Source organism: Mangifera indica, chromosome 1 (assembly GCF_011075055.1).
Source record: "Mangifera indica cultivar Alphonso chromosome 1, CATAS_Mindica_2.1, whole genome shotgun sequence".
NCBI lineage: Eukaryota > Viridiplantae > Streptophyta > Magnoliopsida > Sapindales > Anacardiaceae > Mangifera > Mangifera indica.
Window position 1 is genome coordinate 4,366,189 of NC_058137.1, and position 19,899 is coordinate 4,386,087.

The 19,899-nt window shown below is 28.1% G+C and overlaps 1 protein-coding gene across 2 annotated transcripts; it reads right to left on the bottom strand.

Moving 5' to 3' along the window:
* Nucleotides 1-15,657: 15,657 nt before the first annotated feature.
* Nucleotides 15,658-17,899, bottom strand: LOC123211513 (E3 ubiquitin-protein ligase BRE1A-like). Of its 2 annotated transcripts, XR_006501439.1 has the most exons (5): nucleotides 17,476-17,899; nucleotides 16,674-16,784; nucleotides 16,453-16,533; nucleotides 16,099-16,348; nucleotides 15,658-15,898 (listed from the first exon to the last, which is right to left on the bottom strand). XR_006501439.1 is itself a non-coding variant. In XM_044630325.1 (4 exons), exons 1-4 carry the CDS (start codon nucleotides 17,878-17,880, stop codon nucleotides 16,271-16,273), a joined length of 675 nt encoding a protein of 224 aa, XP_044486260.1. In that variant the 5' UTR covers nucleotides 17,881-17,899; the 3' UTR covers nucleotides 16,059-16,270. The 2 variants fall into 2 exon arrangements, 1 of the variants encoding a protein (XP_044486260.1); XM_044630325.1 differs by lacking the exon at nucleotides 15,658-15,898 and having other exon boundaries at nucleotides 16,059-16,348.
* Nucleotides 17,900-19,899: the final 2,000 nt, after the last annotated feature.

Sequence of the window (19,899 nt, forward strand, 5' to 3'; positions counted from 1 at the left end):
TGGCTACAACAAGAGCATCTTTCCACGCTGTCCACATCTTTCCCGAGATTTTGAGAGCCATTCCACCACGGCTGGCTCGTTTTCACCGTGCCCATTTATTATTTACACTTCTACTTGCCCTTTTTTTTTTGTTTTACTCTCATATTTTATTCTTTGAGTAAGTTGCAATAAGTGCTTTTAAAATCTCATTGAATCAGTTAATTTAATCAATTAAATTATAAGTCAGTTTGAGTTTTATAATTTAATCTAATTGATATATAAGTATTAATTAGTTTAAAATTTGATTAATATGATAAATCTATTGTATTAAAAAAACTATTTAAAATTAATAAAATTAGAGTTACATAATATTGTACAGTTTTTATGTTATTAAAACTTTAAAAAATTACAATTAGTAATATATTAATTTAATTAATGATAAACAAATTTAATTAATTTTTTTATACATTTAATAAAGTGTCAATTATTTAATTAACATATTTAAAATTATATTATATATATTTTATGTTTCAAAAATGTCTTAAATGTTTTATATTATTCAAAAAATACATAATAAAGAAAAAAAATGTATGCCAAGGGTTTAATAATTAACGACGATGATTCGTCTTAACAATACATTTATCATCTAGATGAAGGGTTTCGTTTGGATTCAAAATCCAATTGAAAGGAGAGAGTTTTGAATAGAGAGAAAGCGCTAAAGGGAGAGCTATCGCCGAGAGGGAAAAAGCGGTTGTCATTCGTTGGGAAATTTAATAGGAGAAAAATGTCATTTTTCAAAACTTAATCCTAAGAGAGAAATGTTAGTTTTCCAAACCAAGTGGAGAAAATATTATAAATTTTCAAGATTTTAGGGTTTAGGAGTAACAATTATTTATTTGATTTCAATGAAACAATTAAAAATAAAAAAAAATGTTTTAATCTCGTGATACAAAAAAAAATAATTATGCAAGTTATTATTTATAAAAAACATTTCAATGGATATAAGATAATTTTTTTTTTTTTGAGTTTATTTTTCCTTATAAGCTTTTGAAAATTCATTCAATCTATTCTAAAATAATTAAATTACTTTAAAATAATTAAATTTTATAAAAATGCCTTAAATTTTGATTAAATCCGATCCTATCAATTTTAATCGATTCATCTATTTTGATTTGATTTGTATAAGCCAACAAATAAATTACTTTTGAATGTTAATCGGATCAAACTTAAAATCAATTTCTAGTTTTACTAGTTAAATTGATCGATTTGATCCTATTTTTAATACAATGTTCTATTGTTTAAGACACAAGAAGAAAAACTCAGTATATATTTCCTGTATGAGCAATACTATGTGTACCCACTTTAGGTACATAAATATATACACACTCATATATGTCATCATATGATTATTTATTATTTTATTCTTAATTCAAAATCATCTAATCATATGATGACACATATAAATATGTATATATTTATGTACCTAAAATAGATACACATAGTTTTATTGCTCCTGTATATACTTTCATCAAACTTCCAAAAGAGAGAGCTAACGGCAACTTTATGTAAAGTTGTACGCTTTTTCTGGTTGGAGGATAAGTCTTGCTTTTTAAAATGAATTGATGGTCATTATTATTTCTTTTTGTCTAGGACAAAATTGCTGCCCATTACCTGGAAAAAAAAAAATACCACTTTACAGCTGTATATTAAAAATATTCACACATCATTAGGAATTTCTTTTCTACCGAATCCCATTTTACCTACCTCAAACACTCATTAATTATTTTCAACAAATTATTTCCAATCAAAAAGTAATTTAAATTGTATTTATTATAAATTAAATTCTAAATTAAAATACAGTTGGATCACACAAATATAGTTCAATTCGATCCGATTTTGTTTAAGTTTAAATTCGAGTTTATAAGGGTATCATTTTGAATAGTATGTGTTAGGGCAAAGGACTATTTCCCACCAAATTTTAACTTATTCTAAAAAATACATATTTCAAAAACTCAAACATCTATCAATAAGTATTTTTTGTTAGAATTTTTTTGTTAAAAATACGGATAAAATTATTATTTTACCACTAAATCATAAAACTCAAAAAATTTATATTATTTTCCTTTCTTAGTTTAGAAAACCGACAATTTTCTCACAAAAATAAGTTTTAAAAAATTTACTTTTCCCCCAATTTTAGGGTTTCATACTTTTTAATTTTTTTCCTTTTGTAGTTGCCCTCACAAACTTTTTAAAACTTTATTTCACCCTGATTTCTAGGGTTTCATCTCTGATGGTTCAATGGACAATGGTAGCTAGTTTCATCTCCAAAAGCATCAATGAAGGACAACAGCTAGTTTCATCTATAGAAGGGTCGACAAAGCATTTTCCAAATTTAGATGATGAAGCGTCGTCCTTCGTAGACGCTGCTAGAGATGAAACTAACCGAGGAGAAAGACAATCAGAGCTTTGAAGGTGGACCGTGATGACCACTGTCCCCAGAGAAGAAAGAAAACCCTAAGGATTTCAATAGGGAGTTACTTTTCAAAGTTGAAATTGGGGATAAAATACGAGTTTTCAAAATCTTAGAGCATGGCTGGACTCAAGTTGAACCGAGCTTGAGTTTGACTCGATTTATATATAGTAGAGCTAAAGTTTGAGTTCGAGCTCATGGAAGTTAAGCTCGAACTCAGTTTGAATTCGGCTCAGCTTGTTTCGAACTCGGATTTTTCACTATTTTGTTATTAAAACAACGTGTTTTAATACATATTAATCGAAATAATATTGTTTTGTATCAAAATTTTTAATTGACAAAATTGATGAGTAGCTCGAGCTCGAGTGTGCTTGTATAGGGTTGGTTCGTTCGAGTCAAACTCAAACTCGAAGTCGAATACGTTTGGTTTAAATCCAACCCTACCTTAGAGGGGAAATAAAAACAAAATTATATATTTTTTAATATTATTGATAAAACAATATATTTACCCTTATCTTTAACCTATTACTCTAATAACAATTATCCTATTAGTAGGTGTTTAAGTTTTTGAAACATAACATATATACTTTTAAAATTGAGCTAAAATATAGATAAAAAATAGTCCTTTAGTTTATATATTAAAACAATGTTTTTTTAGTCATTGTTATTAGCTTATAATATCAATCCAAATTTAAAATTAGATTTAAATTCGAATTCAAATTTAGTTATTATCAAGCAAATCGAACTCAAATAATTTTAAGTTAAGCTTAATGAGTTTGAATTAAAACTTAAGTTTCACCCAACTAATATTAAACCAATATTAAATTTTAAAAATTTAAACTTAATTTGATTTAAATCAACTCTTTCACACAAGAGGTTGGATCCTTATTATTATTATTATTAGTAGATACAAAACGAAGCGTTGACGTTGTCATAGTGATGTCCAATCTGAAAATATCGTACAGTTCTCTAATTATCGCGGGATAAAGGAAGATAAAAAGTGAAGGGACAAATGCAAAACGACAACGAATTAACGACCACGCGTGCGATTAAGTCAGAGTCTTATGGTTACAGATATTGACCAGGTTTTACTTCCCTGTTTAATTCACCCTCAGCTTTTATTTTGTTTTATTTTATTTTTAGTAATTTGGTAATGCAACCAACCACCAGGCTGTCGTTTTAATTTTTAAACACATGCGATGCGTGAGTGTGTGTGCTTATTGCGTAAGAGCGTTCTGCGGCGTCGTACTGGGTTCTTTTACTGACAGGTCCATTTCACAAATCAACTTTAATTTAAAATTGGATATTACTTACAGTTTTTTTATTTAAATTTTGTTGTACTTCCTACTTAGTAGTAAGATCCTCTGTGACCCACCAGATTTCAACGATCATGGGAGTAATTTTTCCCTCTTTTCTCTTTTTCCAAACTCAATTCATCCAAAGGCGGCAGAGTCGGCAGAGCAGACTATCAAACTTCATCCTGCCTTGAATGTTGCAGAAAGTTCGAAACTACAAAAGCTAGAAATTCTTATTATTGCATAGGTGTTCTTTTATCAATAAAATGGAAAACAACTTATATGAGTGGATATTTGATTTAAGCATTTAAAGGTTATTGTGATAATTTATTTATTTTATTAAATAATAAAATATTTTAATAATTGTTTATTATTAATAATTATATTTTTATTTTAAATATTAAAATATTTTTTATATTTATTTATTATTTTTTAAAATAAAAATATTTATATTTTTAATTAATATAATAAATAATATAAAAATATTTTAGAATAATTATATTTAATGATATTTAAATAAAATAGTGATTTAGTATTGATACCCATAATAACAAATAATTTATTATTCTTTTATGATATTTAATTAAATATAATAATTATTTATATCTATTAATTTTTATTAAATATTATAATAATAATAATAAACATAATAATAATCTTAAGTAATTAATTAGTATAAAATTACTAAAATATATGTATTTTAACATAAAATTTATTAAAAGAAAAAATTTTAAATAATAAAATAATATCGCATGCAAGATTTTATTATTTTTTAAAGAAACAAAAAGAGTAAAAGATTACCAAGTACTGCAAAAAAGATTTGAAAGTGAATGACTGTATTTACAATTTCATGTATCTGGAAACTTTATCTTCCACGTGCATAAAAGTCCCTTCATTTGGCAAATTCAACACGAAATTTAACAATTAATTAAAATTACCAACATGGGTAATTGTAAAAAGCCAAGAAAAAAACGCAGTGCATGGCATGCTTACTTTTACCAGGCTCAAGAATCCTAAAAACGACAGCGGAAATGCCCATAAATCAATGTAAATAACTGTTGGTTCTCTGAAAATCCGTTGTCGTTTTATATCTTATTTTTATATTTCCACATGTCGGGAGTAAGGTCAAGCTTATTCATTCATATTGAATAAATAAACATGTAAATTGGCAGAGTGGTCTCTTAGACTCTTCATAATGTTCTAATAAATTACCTATTTTTAAATATATTGAGAATCTTCGGCAGCATGGACTTGCGTTTTTGTTTTTGTTTGATACATTTATATTTAATTAGTTTATCCCCCACCAACTATATTCTTTTGGCTAAATGGGAGAGAATTGGATCAAGCTTGTAATCTTTCAACTCAATCGTTAAATTTAAAATAAAAACATTGAAATTTCGGTAATCCAAATTAGTTTTTATTTATATAATTTTATGACCTTTTTCTACTTATAAAAAATAAAAAGTTTAAATTTATTTAAAAAAAAAAAAAAAAACACAATTCTAAGAAAGTTGTAGAACATGCATGCACTTAACTTAATTTCCTTCTTTAGCAATTTTAAAATTAAATCTTCTCATTACTTTTCCTTGATAAAGGCTAATGCCATTGCTACCAATGATGAGCCACGTAGTCCTTCCTCTCAATTTATTACTACAAATAGAGCTGCAAGCTTTTCAATATAACCTATAAGTATAATATCCTTGTATTTATTTTTAAATTTTCTTTTAAAGAAAGTTGCTCAATAATGTTGGTTCATCATAACACATATATAAATGTTCTCTTTTATTTTAATAAGAGATAAAATAAGAGATAATGTGTATGTAATCATCCCATATGATGGATGTCTCGAAAATCATTATATTAGAATTTGATAATTAGTAATCATAAGTTACATATATGGTAAAATATAGTATATTATAAACGTTCTCCTAAGTGGGTCACTAATAAGAAATTAATATCTTTAATAAATTTTCTAATTATGTTATCTTCCTATGATGATAGATCCATCTTTGCCTTTGGTAAAATTGCTGCAAAATTAATTAAGAAATTCGTTCAAAATGTATCAAATTACTTTTTTGAGATTAAAATACCCGTCGACATCTTCAATATGTTATATATTTTTGGTTTTGAATTGCTGGCTGGTGATAGTGGGGATAGAGGCAGGCAGGATGGCAATCTTTTTAATAATACCAAAGTTAACTTAATCCTCGTTTTAAATGAGGAGCCATGTGGGAACTATAAGTGATTTAATGAGCTGTGTTATCCATAAGAAAGTGGTCAGTTTTTAAATTTTGTGCTAAAAAGGTCATTTTCTTTATCCACTAATGTTGGATTATTCTCACACTCCATAATTTATATTATTCTGATTCCGTAAGTATTTAAAAATTATCAAAGTAATCTTGATTTTATTATAATTATATTATTATTTATTAATTTTTTGAGATAAAAATAATTGTATTCAAGAGTATTTAAATAAAATAATTTACTAGTATTCTTTTATTATCTTTAACCAAACACAATAATTAAATATTTATACCTATCAAATTTTATTAAATATATTAATAATTTATACATAGTAATCTTTTAAATAATCTATCTTCAAAGTAATCTCCTTATTTTAATAATAAAACATTACTCAAATCAAATACCCCCTTAAAGTAAGATTTTTTTCTTTTAAATAGTATTATGAGCACAATTTTATATACAAACAATGATATATCATCATATGATTTGATAATTAAAAATTAAGGATAAAAAAATATCTAATTATATAATAATACATCATTATTTATACATAATTTTATTATTTTCTATTTGTTAATAGATTAATATTGTTAACATTAGGCTTGACATACCTTTTTGTTAGTTGAAATGTAAAAGTTATCATGGACGAAAATATAATTATATATTAAATTATTTAAAAATTAATTAAAAAAATAAGAAGTTAAGAAAACTACATACAACATTAAACAAATTATGTTGACATGACAGCATGGGCTTATGGTGATAATTAAATAGCTCATGATCAAAATAGCCTTAAAATATTAGATGAAATAAATACACCAAATCATCTATTTATATGTCTATTAAATATATGTTACATGGATGGTGCTAGCATTTGATGAAATGGGAAGTATAACTTCTAACCAAATATTCTATAGTTTATGTTTAGCTTGGGATTGTTGTAACTTATCCATTTAATTATTTATTGGTCAATTTTAAAAATAATTAACTTGTGCAAGCTCTTTAACCAAATCGCCCATATGGCCGAAAGACTTACTCCCATCCAAGGTTTATTGAATCTTTAAACTGATATCTGCTAAATATTAAAAATTTAAACTTCTATTAATAAAATTAGTTAATTCAAAAGATAAATCATCATTTAATAGTAATATATTAAAACAAATAAAAATATATTCATTTTCTTCATTAATTTATAAAATTAATAATTTTTTTCAGAATGAAATTTTAAAATCTTTTTTTTTCAATTAAGTTTTCATTTATCCAACATCCAACCTTCTCTCGTGACAATCCTTTCTATGATGTCTTCTTTTAGGTGTATCGCAAAACTCATTGTTAAAATACCATATATTTATTATATGTCTATTCACCTCTCAACAAAGTTACCCATAATACCCTTATAATTGTATTTAATTTAGTTCAGTCACATTTATCCTACGTTTACAAGATAAAATTAAAAAAAAAAAAAGGAAGAAGTTAAAACTTATCCAAATCACTTACTAGATTTTGGTAGGACAAATATTACTATTTTTATTGCATTTTCTTTCACATTATTATTACACAACACAAGACAAGAACACTATCTAACCAACATTAACATCTACAAAATCCACATGGGCCCAAATTTTTTCAAACTTTAACTTTAAAGACAATTAGAGGGCAGTCAGTACCTCTGAATGCACCGTCATTCGGTGCATCTGCCTAAAGTATTAATTACCATCATTTCTTTAGTCAAATCACACACGTGTTGATAAATTTTTCTATCCACGTTCCATTCTCAGTGACTGTCGGATTTTTGTCTGTCACCTGTGGTGGACTTGATTTTCCACGATTACCCCTCAGGTAAAAAAGGGTCAAAAAAGGACAAATTCCCCGTCTGATGTGGCAGTCTCTAGTCTTTACATAGGATTCTAGCTTCTACCTATTTTTTAATTTTTAAATAATATTTTTGGACTGATTCGTAATAAAATCAACGGCAAGGCTGCATTTGTCATGCTGTGGTGTAATATTCAATATAATAATTCATTGGATTTTAATCTATAAATTCTTGAAGACATTATGAAATTTTCTTCCATCAAAACATTCAACTGCCTTTTACGTTCTTCTTAAGGACTATTTGGCTAATGGTAACGGAAAAATACTTTCTTAATTTATTTTTTAATATTGGTATTATTTTATTTTATTTATAAATTATATTTTATTATCAATGATAATATGATAAATAATATAAAAATAATCTGATTATCAATTTTATATTAGATATTAAATTATTATCAAAATAATTTAAATTTTATTATAATCATATTATTTTTTATTAATTTTTCAAATAAAAATACTATCACTTTCAATTGATCTTTTATTGTAATATAAAAATATTTCAAAATACTTATAAGTAAAGGTGTTTAAATAAAATAATATTTTTTAATTATATTTAATTAAATATAATAATTTTTTATATTTATTAATTATTATTATTAAATATAATAATAATTTATAATCAATAATTTTTTAAATAATTTTTTTGTAATAATTTTTTATTTTTATTAACCATACCCGATAATTATATATTGTTCATAATTTAAAATGTTTGCATTTTGGAATTAAAAAAAATTATGAAGGGCTTTTATAGGAGCCTTAGGTCAGAAGGCATAGGTAAACTACCAACATTGACCAGAGGGATGACAAAAAGAAAGGCATTAACATTTTGTCGTTTCTCTTGCATTAACATTTTTTTAAAACTTTTTGTCCGATTTTGACATTAAAAAAACGACACAAACTCATATGCAAGCCCTGAATATTATTATTAAAAACAAAAGTGTCTCTTCCACGATAGACAAACAAATCCTTCACATTTGATGAAAACGACAAGCCCCATTCTCCCTCTCCCTCTTGAGGAGATCGAGTTCTCTTCATCTAGTCATGAGGTGGGTTCATGAAAATATATAGATATGATATCAATGAAGACCTAACATGGAAATGGCTTCACAGATTCTGCTTACGACGAAGAAATATGCAAGTTAATGATATGATCAAGGAACATACATGGATCAATTTTATGTGTAAGATTTGACTATTTGAGTTATGGGACATTGATTATTAGTTATGTCTTTTGCCTGTTTGTTAGGTTCATGCTCAGAATGTTCCCCCATGCTTACAATATATGAAATAAGAATAAGCCTGTCGTGCCACTCCATCCTGGAACTTTCCAATTAATCTCAATTGATTTTAGCTTATTAAATATTTAAATACGAAAGAGATGCATTGTGGAGGTTCCTTGCAAATTAAATATATATAATTGAAGTGTCTCAGCATGCAAAGTTACCATCTGTTTGTCATTTATTCGACGGTTTTTTGCTACAAATTGTAATCTTGCTGTAAGGAAATCTCAATAGAATAAATTGTGCAAGCAAGCCATGCTTACTATATTTGAAGAAGATGCTCTTTCCTAGAGTATAAAATTGTTTTGGTTGGGAATTGTGAGGCAATAAGAAACAGACATGTTTAGCCACGTAAATGAGAAGGCGAATTCTAGACAAACTTTTCTAATGGAACTCTCCATCTTATTTAGCCAAAAGAAATTTACTATGTTCTCCAAATTAGTTGCTTGAAGATTATGATATGATGTCATAATACTCTTTTAACCCTTTTAAGGATTTCTTTCTCAGGAATTAATGGAATGGTCATATTCTCCAATATTATATATAAGTGCTTCTCAAGTCTCGATGCTTGGAGGGTGGTAGGGATTGCTCCGATTTCGAACTTGGATTTGTGAATCAAATGTTGAGGATTTTTGCTTTTGTGAGATTTCAGACAGAAGATAGATTAGCAAATAAAGCCCAAAGGGCCAAACATAAAAAGTATACAGAAGAACTATTGAATTGTACCATTTTACAAGGTCCATGCAAATAGCCCATTTTACAAATACACTATCAAGTGTTTATTAGTACAGTTTTGTAATTTCATTAAGAATGATAAACTAGAAATTTATAGTGAAATCAAACGGTTTTCATTAATAAATGTGGATGAAAAATGGGTAAATAAACTTTTCAAACTTAGAGGGTATGAAATAATTATTTGGTCTAAATATTACTCAAAAGTTAATTCCACAATATAAATGAATTTTTTTTTTTAATTCTACCATATTTAAACCCAACAACATTCATAACATGAGCATTAAAAAAATGATCGAGCAACTATAGAGGATAAATCAATCATATATGAGCCATCACATAAACCCATAAGCAAAAAATTTTCAAAAAAGATGTGCTTAATTATCTCTAAAATGAAAGATGTAGCCACGCTTAAATAGTAGGAATATAAGCATGTCCAGTGTAGTTTGGCAACTTTGCTCTACTTCAACTCTTACTTTTCATTCGATCATATTTACAATCAACTCCATTTTAGTTGGTTTCCCGTTGCCTTGGAAATCTTGCGAGGAATTTGTAATATTAATGGTCAACCCATATCTAACCACCAGTACTAGAGTGAACATCAACAAGTTTGAATTCAAAGAGCAAAGGCTAGAGGAATTCCTTTCTTTTCTAGCCATGTTTTAAATTTCTTGCAATCCTCCCTCTTGTGCCCATATTTATGATTAAGACGACACTTCTCCTTGAGTTCACTTGATTTAGATTCATACATAGTTATAGAGTTGGCATTGGGCATTCTTCCAATATTTCTTCTCAAAGGGTTCTTGCTAGGTACTATGCTTTGAGAAGCTTTTCTTAAATTTCCGCTGTCTGAGTGACAACCGTGGCACTATGTGAGGTACAAAGACAGACATTTAAATCTCATTCACTCTTTTGGGCATTGTAGATACTTTTAAAGCATCAAGATTAGACAGAATGTTCAACTATCTGCCACACCAGTACGCTCCTGGAAAGATCAATGTCACATCCTTCAACTTCTTGCGATAGCTAGTTAGGCATATTAACAATGAAATTTCTAATTCCATTAACGCCATCATATTGGGAGGCAGAAAATAGTCTAATGTAAGTAAATTTTTATAGCCTTATCAGTCCTCATAGTTTACCCCGGACAGAATTCTAATGGATGACAACTGGGGAGGCAACGTGGGGTTGTTCAAAGCTGAGGAACCAACCATAAGCATGTAGTATGGGAATCATGCAATTAATACCCATATTTCCTCATTGATTCATATATTCCATCATTGCAACCATATGCATATTTAAGAGTTTTCTTAAACCAACATAGAAAATTCCATCACATTATAAAGCAAATTAATTGCAAATAAGACTTAAATTGATAAGTTAATCGACAAAGTGATTTAGTCATTAAGTACAAAAATATTCATTTAATCCCTTTACCGTCTTAAGCCTCTTACCAAGTAATTGTTAACTATGAGCAAATCATAAACATTTGAAAAACTATGAGCAAATCATGATTCATAATTATAAGGAAACATTAGGTCAACACATAACAACAAAAAATACTATAGAATGTAAGATAAACATGACAGAAAGTTCAGGTCAAATTAGAATTATTCATGATTGAGTCTTTGAAAAAAAAAAATGGAAGCTTAATGGGGTAGAATACAATTTAATAAGGATTAAAATGTAAATTACAATACAAGAACAGTTGTATCTCTTTAATTTTAATGAAAATCAACAGAATGTTTTTAAAGAAAATTCCATTCCAAACAAAACAAAAGTGTGAAAGCCAAGTTTTTTGAACGTTAGATATGGACGAGAAATCTTATTAAAACCCCAGCTCTAATACTATTTACAAGAATTTGAAACAAAACTAATTTGGATCAAGCATTTCATTCTTAACATATGCATATATAAGACAAAGCAAGCTCATGCATATATCCATAAATGCAAAAACAAGACCTTTTGATTATTGCTACTGTCATTAAAGTAGAGATTAGAGTGGAAATAGAGTGCTTGCTATGAGTTTGTGTTTGCAGGATCGAGATGACTTAATAAGCTAGCCATATGTATACAAGGGTGAGGCCAAAACTAACTAAATTATTCATATATGGTGTTCTTGTATATTTGATATTGTTAGAAACAAAAAAGTTTCACATCTAATAAAAACAATATAAACAAGAAGTATATAAGTATAGTAGATTAGATTTTAACACATGTTAATTAGTTTTGTGAAATATAAATTTCGGTTTTCATATTTATAAATCTAATATATTTTTACATGATATCCAATTACTTATGTTAGTCCACCAAAGACGAAAAATAAATACAAAATTTAGAAGCGCAAAAGCTTTAAATGGACAACTAGTTTTCTTGCTCAAATTATATGAAAATCTACATGGAAGATACAAGAATCTTCCTTAGCGAACCATTTCTTTGTAAAAGTTAAGGTTTTTGTTGAAAAGAAATAGTTGATTTAATTATGAAACTCACATATACTCCTAACTTGTTCAATTCCAAGTAACTTGTGTTAGCCTGAAAGACTAATCTGAATTAACTTGTCCTTTAACAAAGTTGATCAAAACCAAAAGGATGAGAACGTTATTGACTCTTGTACACACTTCTCTCTTACACACTTACAATTTGAAATGTATACTTTGACATTAACAATTATAATGGATACAATGAATTTATAAAATTAGGTTTTCGAACAAACTTGAGTAAAATGTTGTAAAATTCGCCTTTAATTTAATATATTTGATATATGTGTGTATTTTCTTTACCTTTTCTATAAAACTTTTGCTTCGTTTTCATAGTGTGCATTTGGAATATATGGTCAAATAAGTCAATTTCCTTATCTTCAGATCATTTCCAAAGGTTTTATGTATTCTAGGATCACAAAGCTAAAATTTAATGATCAATTTAAAGGATCACATTGACTAATGTTTTCTTAAAACAAATTTCCATACTATTCATCCAAAATATTATCTCAAAAATTATATATATATCAACATATGATCTTCATTATAGATCATATATTTTAGTACATTTTTTTTTTATTTACAAGTTAATAAAACATATAATAAAAAATTAATTTATCATTATTTTATAATTAAATGATTGTTTTCATTCGAATTTTGATGAAATAATGACTTATCACTTTTTAAGTTAGAGGAGGATTTATTTTTCACATATCTATTAAAATAAGATGTTAGTTTAATAATCAAATGGTATTTTTATTATTTTATATAATATATAATAGAATTAATATTAAATCTCTAGTAATACAAACAGATTATATTTTTACAATAACTATTTTAAAGTTTTTTCTTTTTTTTTCGGTTTGTCTCCTTTCTCATTTCTTAATCATCAAAAATCACCGAAGTGGGATATGACAAATCATGATGCGCATGGGGCGCATGTGGGCGAGGAAGTATCTCAGAGTTGATGGAAATGGCAAGATCCAGTTAAAATGAAGCTCGTTAACAATAGATATAGGTGAGTGAGAATTAATAGGTGAAAGCAAGATTTGACAAATCTATATTGAGTGAGCAGTGAGCAAAGGCGATAGCACTAAGCTCGTGCCAATAATTTGTGCACAGGGATTGAAACATGACAGCAACGGGAGGACTTGGTTACACAATGGCGAGAAGTTAAAATATTAGCAGGCAACAATGCAAGAGTGGTGAATAATAATTTGGTTTATAATTTATAGTTTTTGTAATTATAAACGGGTAGTGATTAATAATTTTTTAAATCTTCAGGAGATAAACTATTATTTAGTTCAATAAAGACAAAAGACATTTTGTCTTTTTTATCAGTTTTATAATAAAATTTAATAAATTATATTAACAAATGTAACAAACCAGTTTAAAAATAAAAATTTCAAACTTAAAAAATAAAAAACTGTCATTTCATCCATGTTTGAGTGATGAATAGTCCTTTGACTTTATTTTTATTTATAGATTATTTTTATATACAGTAACATGTTACTCTGTACATAAAATTTAGGATAAAGTTCTATAAAAATAGTATTAATGTAAATTTAATATGGTATGAGATATTGTTGAATTACTTCTTCCATTTACCTCGCTATTCTGGTGACAAAATATATGTTCTGTCCATCTTTTATAAAGCAAGAACAGGGAAAAGGCATGAGATTGCAAAGATGTTACTTTGCAGCACAAATAGTCGGCTGGATTCTTGGATAAAATACCCATCTCAATTTCAGGTTTTATTTATCTCAAACCAAGAAGCTTATGAAATACACATTCACTGCAATTGCTAATGCTTCTAATTTAAGTATATCTAAAGATAAAAGTAGTTTTATTTGTACAAATAATAGATATAAACTTAAGTAAAAATAATAATGTATTATTATATAATTGGGTGTTCTTTTATATATAATTCAAAATCATTCAATTATATGATAACATATTATTATTTATACGTAAATTTATATTCATTGTTTGTATATATAGTTATATTATTTTGATAATACGCATCGCATTTCTTTTTCAACTTTATTAGCAATGAATTGTGGTGCTTCCACTTAAGATGGGCATGATCAAGATAAATGAACAAAGAAATTAAAGGGAAAAAAAAAAAAAGAGAGCTAAACTCATAAGATGCTCTGCACCTAAAGTGCAATAGCTGAAGTCATGCTTTTGTGCTTTACAGCATAATTGCACACTTGCTTGAAATTCAATAATTTGGTCCCAGAATTATTGTATTTTAATTTTTCACCGACACCTCTGCCCCTTAATGTCGGCAAATTTTTCAGTTACCACCTTACCATTACCATAAATTGTTATCGCCTGATAGCCCTAATCCCATGTTTAATCTTAATCTTATTATGTTAATTCCTTGTTTGATATGGAATTAATAAAGTTCAGTGCCTTGAATCATTACTCTGTTTTCACATGATTGTTAGATGAATTATATGGGTTGTTTTTTCTCTTGCTAATGTTTCCCACTTAATCTTATTTGTCTTATCTATTTGTCAAATAATTATATTTTAATACAAGAGAATCAGAAAGAAATATCTTCTTTTGCCGGCAGTTGCAGTTGTTAAAAGCAGTTGACCCATCTGTCTAACAATAAGAGAAAAAATTAAGAATACAAGTTTTCAAACATATATATATGGTGATGCTAAGTGCTTAACAGATTCAATAGCCCAACTAACAGTATCTGTAAAGAATCTATCCCTAAGTACAAATGTGAACTGTTAATACAAGGGATCCTAAGAGAAATTAAGGCCACAATTAGCCATTTCAATTGGCAACTTCATTAAGAATATGGTATGGGACAATACTAAGTTTCAAAGGGACAGTTGGAATGATAAAAAAAGATATTTCAAATATAAAAAAACAAAAATTCAAATCCCTCTCCAATGACATTTTCAAATTAAGTCATTGATTTACCTAATACAGTGATTACGAAATTGATCAATACTCCTTGCTGGTATAATTTTTCTGTATTATGGTATTGTACATCTAATAAGACAAATTAGAACGAGATGAGGCACATGCCCTTTCCATCTTCTTCTACCTTCACAAAGCTACAAGACATACTTTTATAAGGATTTATAGAGAAGCTATGTATACTTTTTAAAGTGGTGAAGAGCAATAAATTTATGGGTTGCCTAGAATTGCGAAGATAATAGGTTGAGGAAGGATTTTAACTTGAGTCAGTAGCACATGGACCACCAAGAGTTTATGAGTGTGATATAACCGTTACAGGCCGCTTCTGAAAGCAACTTTGAGAAAAATGACACAACAGCTATCAGAATGATTTGTATCATTTGTCATCCACACAAGCAGCATTTACAGCAAGCCACAAAACAAGAAGATAAGGTACTTTGTTTACCATAAATGCCTATATAGTTCTGCTAAATGAACATTGCAACAGAATCTTCTTTAAAGTATCAGCTTCTAGGAAGAAACTTAGAACAAATTGTCTTAACACAATGAACAAAGAGTCTTCTTGAAAGCAGTTTTCGTCTGTAATCTTTCAAACTGGTACTGTTTCAAAAAAGAGAGACAGAGAATGAAACAAATCGGTTTTAGGATCACAAATTGGTTTACAAACTAAAACATAGGGCCATTCTTCTTCAGAGCAAACCCCAGATTAAAGACAATGAGAAAATTAACAACAGATTACGAAGTTGAACAAGGGTAAAAGTGAAATGAAAAGCAGTGTCGAGATGCATTTAGTTACAAACCTGTTTATAGGGTAATTCCCTTCCTAAATCAGCTGAAACTTCAACAGATTCTAATTGAAAAACAGACAACGATACCATAAAATACACCAAACCCCGAACACCCATATGTAAATATAACAAGTCACCTTAAATACATCACTCAAACTTAATCAGTTATCAGCACTAGGCTATATCACTGTTGCATTGACTCTATGCTTTTACTCAGCTCCTCCAGCTTCTTCATCCTCAACTTCTCACTTTCACTCACCAGCTGTTCATTCCATGACAAAAAAGTGAAGTCATAATCCGAAATAAACAAAGCAACTACTACAATTACCTTTTCTGTCCCTACTAGAAAAAGATATTAAAACTAACCTCCATTAATTTGGTGATTAGCTGTACTTTTTCCTTGTTCTTTTCATTGAAAGCCTCAAGGGCTTCCTTGTATTCTCTTTCCTGTGACAAATTTTAAGCCCAAATTCAATGGTGTTAATTGAAATTCTCATAGAATGCCTCAATTACGAGCAATTTACCATTAATCAGGTAAATTTATACTGCACAATATGAATCAAAGATTAGTTTGGGAAAAGCCTCACCTTCTTCTGGCAGGTATGGCCTAGAGGCTTTAATTCTTTATTCACAGTATCAATCTTCTTACGGACCAGAGAAACTTCCTTCCTCATTGGATCTGCAAGTGCTTCAAGCTCCTGATAAATGTAAAATTTTATCAATTTGAAACCCCAAAAACTGTTAGCAGTCATATTAACTTCTTTTATTTTGGTAAATTGATTTGTTCATTGCTACAACAGCTTGAGGCTGAAACCACTAAAAATAATATAAATACTAACCGTCAATATTTTTTTAGTTTTTGGTGGCCTAAACAGCAGAACTTGATTCATATTGCTCACTTCACAAACATTCAATCAAGCTTCTTCAACCCATTAATTATTCTGTATTAATGTTACTTAGTAAACATAAATCTTTATTTAACTGACAATATTATTGTTACTAAGAAGCAAAAATCTCTATTTAACAGACAATCTTTTTTTTCTTTCTATGGAATAAAATTATTTTTACTGACAGATTTAAAAAAACAAAAAAGTACTGTCGTTGTCTTAAAAAATAGAATATTTCGCTTTAATTTTAATTTAAATAAATTATTTATCCATCGTAATCAAATTATGAAGCCTAAACTTGCTTAAAACAAAAATTTTCATGTCAAATTTCGCCTTGTATGTTCAGATCACAGAGTTTTAGTTACCCCAGAGGCCCAAAAATTACCCTTCATTTCTCCAAAAAAATGAGCCAAAAAGGAGGAAAAAAACAACTTCTTCACATAAATCATGAAAAAATTTGTTCTTTCTCAAATCCCAGAAAGAAGCAAGATTATGAAGATACCTCACGAATCGTGGCCAATCTTTTGGTCTCTTCTTCAACACGACCCAACTGAGCTTGAACCTTCTCTCTTACTTCAAGTTTTTTCCTCTCAATCTCTTCTTCTTTGGCTCTGAAAGTGGAGAGAGCGGACCTCGACATCTCTTCATCTTCCTTAGACAAGTTGCTGTTGAAGCTGAGACTACCAGAGCTCTGCTGCAACATTAACTGGTTCAAGTTTTGGCTTTGGCTCTGGCTCTGCTGGGGTTGCTCTATAGACATCTTCAAACAATCTTGACAGCAAAAAAAACCCTTCTTCTTCCCTGATTTTCTCTCTTTATCTTCTTCTTGTTCTCTCTCTTTCTCTTTTGCTTTTGCTTTGAAATGATGTGTTGTTTCTCTCTCTCTTTCTCTCTCTCTTATGTTCATGATGCAACAAGTGCTTATAAACAGGGCTGTCGCTTTAGAGTTTTTATTTTTGGGATAGCCTGAATAGCTGTGACCTACCTAAACTTTGATAAAGGATTTTGCCACCCTCCAAGTTTAAAAAGTCTATTTCTGGCCCATACATACATATATATACACTTTGGGGGCATTTGGTTTGGGTAATGTTTGATTACTAAAATAGAAAGATTACCTTGAAGATAAATTACTTAGAAGATTATTGGGTATAAATGATTACTATGTTTGATAAAATTTGATAGATATAAATAATTATTGTGTTTAGTTAAAGGTAATAAAAGATTACTAGTAAATTATTTTACTTAAATGTCCTTGAATATAATTATTTTTAAATATTTTTTTATATTATTTGTCATATTAATTAAAAATAAATTTAAATTTTTATCTCAAAAAATTAATAAATAATAATTTTTCTATAATAAACTCAAGATTATCCCAGTAATCTTTAAATACTTAAGATAAAGATGGAATCAGATTACCACCTATATTACCTGTCACATCAGCATTAGTAATCACATTGGTAATAGAAGATTACTGTAATCTTTTATTACTGACAAACCAAACAAGAGAATAAAAGATAGATTATCAAGATAATCTTAAAAACCCTCAACCAAATGCACAATTTAAGTTAGACCTTAGTTTTAACCATCATATATATGTTTATGACTTTATATAATATATAATAAAGTCAATATCATCTAAACCTCTAATAGCACAAACAAATTATATTTTTATTCTAATTATCTTATAATTATCTTTTTTTTTTCTTCTTTCGTATCTCTTAGTTGTCAGAGAATGTCCTAACTGATAAACTAATTAAATGTAAAACATAACATAACTAATTCAGGGTGAATCTCATTATGCATCTACTTTCACTCTTGAAAGCCTACTTTCGACTAAATCAATATCTCATTTTCTTTTACAAAAACATTTTATTGCATCTCCAAATAATTTATTTTCAACTCATATTCCATCTATCATTTTTCTCAAACAATTTTTTCTTATCAATTGATGGCCAATAGTGAAACCCTCTTATTATCAGCCCATAAACATCATGTCTTGAGTCATTGTAATAATAATAAATCTGAGCTTCTTTTTCGAACCCTTGAAAGCATTTCCCATGTTATGTAGAGATATGTAGCTAGGAAAGCAATTTTGAGATCTTCTTCTCTTAATCGGAAAAAAAAAAAAACTTTTTCATGTTCTTACAATTTTTTAGGGTTTTTTCGAAACCATTTTTTGTTAGAAGTACAAATTTGAATATTTAGAGTTGGCTTTTGGCAAAACTCATAGACAAGGATTTCATCCAGTTGGTGAAATTTTTAGTCACGAGGATTATTTGAAGAGGCTTTATTTTGAAGATTTGAAGAATGATAATTGTGATAATGGGTTGTGTTTAAGAGGTTATACCAATGTAGATGGGATTGTTTCTTCAATGGAGGTTGAAGAAGGTATGTCAGTTGTTGACAAAATTTAGGGAGTTGTTGCAAGCAATGAAGAAAGAAGAGCATATAGAGGGAGTGAACACTCATAGTAATAGTGAAAAAAAATGAAGAAAGAATGGAATCTACGAAGCATCGAATGCTTAAGAGAAGGAAAGTGAAGATTGAAACAAAGGCAATGGAACAAGCAGCCAAATGATAGAAAGAGCTTCTGATGGATGTGTGGGAGCAAACACTTGCACCAAATTTGTCATATATAAAGTCACTATTTTCTAGGATGGTTTGAACCAATAAGGGATGATATTGTTACGAAGCAAGAGCATTTTCGGGTACGAAAAATAAGATAACATAAGTTAGTCTTTTGATAATCAAATAAGAACAAAGAATCATTTATTAGAAGAAATGTAGATTGTTTTTAAAGTAAGTACTCAGAGAAAAAAAAAATTGGATGATCTATAAGTAATAACTTTCAAATTTAAGATATGAGTATAGGTTAGAGGAAATAAAGGATATTTTTGCCTTTTTATTAATTTTATTAAAAAAT